This window comes from Stylophora pistillata, chromosome 5 (assembly GCF_964205215.1).
Source record: "Stylophora pistillata chromosome 5, jaStyPist1.2, whole genome shotgun sequence".
In the NCBI taxonomy this organism is placed as follows: Eukaryota; Metazoa; Cnidaria; class Anthozoa; order Scleractinia; family Pocilloporidae; genus Stylophora; species Stylophora pistillata.
The window spans coordinates 16,284,983-16,290,131 of NC_142523.1; the positions used below are offsets into that span (position 1 = coordinate 16,284,983).

The 5,149-nt window shown below is 41.9% G+C and overlaps 1 protein-coding gene across 1 annotated transcript in view; it reads left to right on the forward strand.

Moving 5' to 3' along the window:
* The window catches only part of LOC148730548 (uncharacterized), a 3,649-nt gene extending 217 nt beyond the window's left edge, over positions 1–3,432 (forward strand). The window contains exons 1-2 of the mRNA XM_088761815.1: positions 1–2,697; positions 3,137–3,432. The exon at positions 1–2,697 is cut by the window's left edge and continues 217 nt beyond it. Of these exons, the coding sequence (XP_088617941.1) occupies positions 1–2,697; positions 3,137–3,432 (2,993 nt within the window). The remainder of the gene's footprint in view (positions 2,698–3,136) is intronic.
* The last annotated feature ends 1,717 nt before the right edge of the window (positions 3,433–5,149 follow it).

Genomic DNA, 5,149 nt, shown 5'->3' on the forward strand with positions numbered 1-5,149 from the left:
CAAGAGCCGGACTTAAACTCGTCAAGCTTTCTTTGTGTGCAGGTTATTTGGTTCTACTGTCTGGTGATGTTAGTCTTAACCCTGGGCCTGTTAATGGTCTGGATGACGTTGTTAAACTCCGTGGACTCAAGTTTATTCACCAAAACATACAAAGCCTTGGCGATAAAATTGATCAGCTTCGCCTACTGTTACAAGAACTCCAGTCAGGCATACAAATAATTACTCTGTCTGAGACCTGGATCAAGGCCGACAGGAGTGACAGTGAATATGAAATACCGGGTTATAAACTTTTTCGGAAGGACAGAAAGGGAAATCATGGCGGCGTTGCGGTTTTTGTTCATGACGAGTTAGTGGCTACGCGAAGGGATGATCTTGAATTGGACACCGTAGAAGGAATGTGGCTGGAAATTGCTGTTCCTAAATCACGCAGCTTTCTTGTTGGAAATTTTTACAGACCCGATCGTACCTCGCGGTATTACGATAAGGACTTTATGTTAAAGCTGAATGGTATCTTAGATACTGCTTCAGCTGAGGGCAAAGAGATGCTCCTTTTTGGTGACTTCAATTGTTGTTTTATGTCTAGTCACCGAAATGACTCTGATTGTAAACAACTTAAATCGCTATTCAGGAGTTTAAATATCAAGCAGCTAATCGACCAGCCCACAAGGATTACTAAAAACTCTAAGTCACTTATTGATTTAGTCGCTGTCAGTTGCCCGCAAAATGTGTGTGAGTCGGGGGTAGTTTCCACCCATTTAAGTGACCATGAACTGGTTTATTGTGTGCGTAAATTAAACTGGAAAAGAGCACCTTCCCAAGTCAAGACCTTCCGAAATTATGCGCATTTCAATGTTGACGCTTTTCGCAAAGATCTGAAGGGTGTTACCTGGAACTCTGCTCCTGGTCCCGATGGACCTTCCATTGTTAATGATCTCTGGCATGACTTTAAGCGAAAATTTGTCACGATTGCTGATCGTCATGCACCACTGACGCAGCGCCGCGTGCGCGGCATTGACAATTGTCCCTGGCTAAACAAGAGCATAAAGGTGACTATGCACCAGCGTAATTATTTTCACAAAAAAGCTATCAAGAGTAATGCCTCAGAAGATTGGGTTAACTACCGCCATTTTCGCAATCGTGTGACAAATGAAATAAGGTCAGCGAAAGCGTCTTACAATAAACGGCTCATCGAGGAAAGTGGTGGCGATTACAGTTTGTTTTGGAAGACGATGAAGAAAATCCTACCGGGTGAAAAGAAAGCTACTTCTCCAAACATCAAAGTAGACGGCGCTATCTCTTCTGACAAACATTGCATTGCCAACGCATTTAACAAGTTTTTCGCATCTGCAGCAAGCAAATTGATGGCCACCTTACGGAAAACTTGTGGTCATAAACAACGTTATTCCGTTACTCCTGCCTGTCAGTATCCGCCGTTTAATTTTCTTGAGATCTCTGGGGAGTTTGTTATGTCTCAACTACGTAGCCTGAAATCTGGGAAGGCCGTGGGTTTGGACCGCATACCGGGTCGCCTGTTAAAAGATTCTGCGGACATTGTAGCTAAGCCTGTGGCGTTTATTATCAACACCTCGTTGCGTACTGCCCAAGTTCCTAGTGATTGGAAATCCGCACGGGTCATTCCACTTTTTAAGAAAGGAAAGGCTGATGAGATGGACAATTATCGCCCGATTTTCATTTTACCTGTTTTATCTAAGGTTTTAGAACGGGCTGTACATATCCAACTCTACAAATATCTCCAGCAAAACAAGATTTTGAGCCCTTATCAGTGCGGGTTTCGGAAGTATCACTCGACAGAATTCGCTGCTCTTAGTTTTTCTGATAATATTCGAAGGAACATGGATCAAGGTCAATTAACTGGTGCTGTGTTTATTGACCTTCGCAAAGCTTTTGACACTGTGAATCATGCGGTACTTCTGGACAAGCTTTCCAATTTGGGGATTTTGGATAAAGAGCATGGCTGGTTTACGGATTACCTGTCGAACCGCACCCAAGTTGTAGAGTTTCAAGGGGTGACTTCTACTTCAGAAGCCGTCTCTACTGGAGTGCCTCAGGGTTCTATTCTCGGGCCACTATTGTTTATTCTACACATTAATGATTTACAGGAAGTAGTGTCCGATTGCAATATTCTGATGTACGCCGATGACACTGTTCTATACTGTTCATCCTCTCAAGCCTCTATCATTCAAGACAAGCTGAATGCTGAACTGTCTAAAATTGATGACTGGCTTTCTTTTAATAGTCTGTTTGTTAATGTAACAAAAACTGAAGCTATGCTTTTCGGAACCGCCCCTAGATTATCTGCTGTTAACTCCTTTTCTATTACTTTAAATAACAATGTAATTAAGCGGGTTTTTCATTTCACTTATCTAGGTATAGTTTTTGATGACCGCCTTAGCTGGAATGAGCAAATAAAGCAACTAATTTCGAAGGCGGGAAAACGCATAGGAATGCTCGGCAGGCTTCGTAGAAGCCTTACTAGAGAGAGTGCAAATGTAGTGTATTGTAGTCTAATTAGGCCAATTTTAGAATACTGTGTATGTGTGTGGGGCTGTTGCGGGGAAGGTCGCAAACAAGACCTTGAAGCCCTCCAAAACCGGGCTGCTAGGATAGTGGCTAGAACTGTGCGCAGCAAGCAGGCAATGGACGTTCTGAAATGGCCCACGTTGGAGGAGCGCCGACGTAAATCTGTCTTTAAACTCGTTAAGAAATGCCTGCAAGGTCAATGTCCCCAGTATTTTAAACAATATTTTAAACGTAATAATACAATCCATGCGCGCGCTACTAGACAAAGCAACCTCTTACATCCGCCTACTGTGAGAACTGAGATTGCAAAAAGATCCTTCTATTATTATGGTTGCACTCTTTTTAACGAATTATCTTAATGATATTTCGTGTTATACATCTTTTAATCTTTTACTTGTAAATAGTTCTCTATTTATATTATTACCTGTTTTAGTGTAATGTTTTAATGTTGTTGCTCAGGGCTCCCATTGATAACAGACAGCTTTTTGCGTCTGAAGGGGCTACCCTGAGCCTTATAAATTAATAAAGGTTTTCACTTCACTTCACTATGTATGTTTTGATTTTTCGCCTTTCGGTGATGACATCGATAAAAAAGTGCATAGCCTTCGAGAATTTCTGGGTTTCGTGGATAAACAAGATGCATTGGAAAGCTTTGATAAGTGTGGATTCGTCGCTAAGATTGCCAAAGATGTGGCCTGTGGCTTGCGTTACCTCCACAGTAAGGACATTGCTGACATTGTGCATAGAGACCTGAAAACTGCTAATGTGTTGGCGAATAACCAACATTATAGCAACATTACAAGCGAAGAAGATCTCTCCAAAGAACTGCAGAAAAACCCCATCCTGTGCAAAGTAACAGACTTTGGGGAAAATCTGATAGATTACCAGTAGTCAGTGGTGTACCGCAAGGGAGTGTACTAGGAGCATTATTATTTAGCATAATTTGTGTAAACGACCTTCTAAACATCTGTCAGAATTGTTCAACTCAATGCTATGTGGACGACACAAAACTTCTATTATTCTTTAGTGCGAATGATTCTGCCAAACCTCTAGAAAGAGTGAACTCTGATCTACAACGTATACGCGATTGGTGTTTCGACAATTGCTTAATGCTTAATCCTGAGAAGACTAAACTGATGGTCTTTGGCAGTCGAAGAATGTCTCTTAAAGTTCCAGACTTTAAGTTGCCCCTGCTCGGAAAGGAAATCATCCCAGCTCAAACAGTCAAGGATCTTGGTGTTATTTTCGATCCCACACTATCCTTTGACAATCATATCTCTGCGACTGTCTCATTTTGCATGTCGAAACTATCCCAACTAGGTGGCATTAGATTCGCCTTTAACAAAGATCTGCTTGAAACTATAATTAACGCCCTCGTTTTTAGTAAGATGTACTACTGTTCGTCAGTATGGTCTTCCACATCAGCTTGTAATGTTCATAAGCTACAATATGTTCAAAATTTTGCCGCCCGAATTATTTGCAATGTAAAGAAGTACGATCATATTTCTTCCACATTAGGGTATCTACGCTGGCTACCGGTAAAAACAATTATCCTGTACTATCGTGACGCTACCTTATCATTCAAATATAAAACGGGCTAGCTAGGTACCATTTTGATACCCATGGCTATTGGGACCTAGCTATGCCAACCTTTTTGTAGGTTTTGTCGAACACCAATTTTTCAGCCGATACAACGGCTTCAAACCTGAACTCTACGGTCGCTACATCGACGACTGTATCGGCGCCACCTCCTCTACCAGAGAGGAGCTGACTCAATTCATAACCGCAGTCAATTCTTTTCACCCGGCTCTGAAATATACCTGGGGAATTTCTGACAATTCTTTATCCTTTTTAGACATAAAAGTTTCAACTTAAGGTAACTGTTTATGCACTAGTGTGTATTACAAACCTACAGACTCGCATAACTTGCTGTATTGCTGTGTCGCATACTTGTTGTATTCGTCTTCGCCGCATCCATCTCACGTTAAGAATTCCATTCCTTTTTCTCAGTTTCTAAGACTTCGTCGTTTATGTTGTGATGACTCTCATTTCCACCACAAATCAGAGTCAATGTGCCAGTTTTTCGATAAACGTGGCTACCCTGATTCTGTCGTTCAAGCGGGTTACCACCGCGCCCAACTTATTGATCGACATTCAGCACTACAAACGTCACAAAAGGAAGATTCCGACCGCATTCCATTCACTCTCACGTTTCACCCTCATAACCACTCAGTTAAATCCATCATTCTTAAAACCTTTTGATTACTTCAAAACGATCCAGAGACAAGCACTATCTTTTCGCAGCCTCCGCTCATTTCATTCAAACGCGACAAAAACATAGGCAATTTTTTGGTCGGAAGTTCTTTTCAGACTAATGACCAACCAGACACTTTTAAATGCGCTGGTGCACGATGCAAAACGTGTCCTTTCATTGACAACACTGAGAAAATGTCGGGACCCAAACGATCCATTAAGATCACCGATCACTTCACGTGCACCTCCAACAATGTAATCTATTGCATAACTTGCACTTATTGCAAAAAGATTTACATCGGCGAAACAGGCCGAAGACTAGGTGACCGATTCCGAGAACACCTTCGCGACGTGG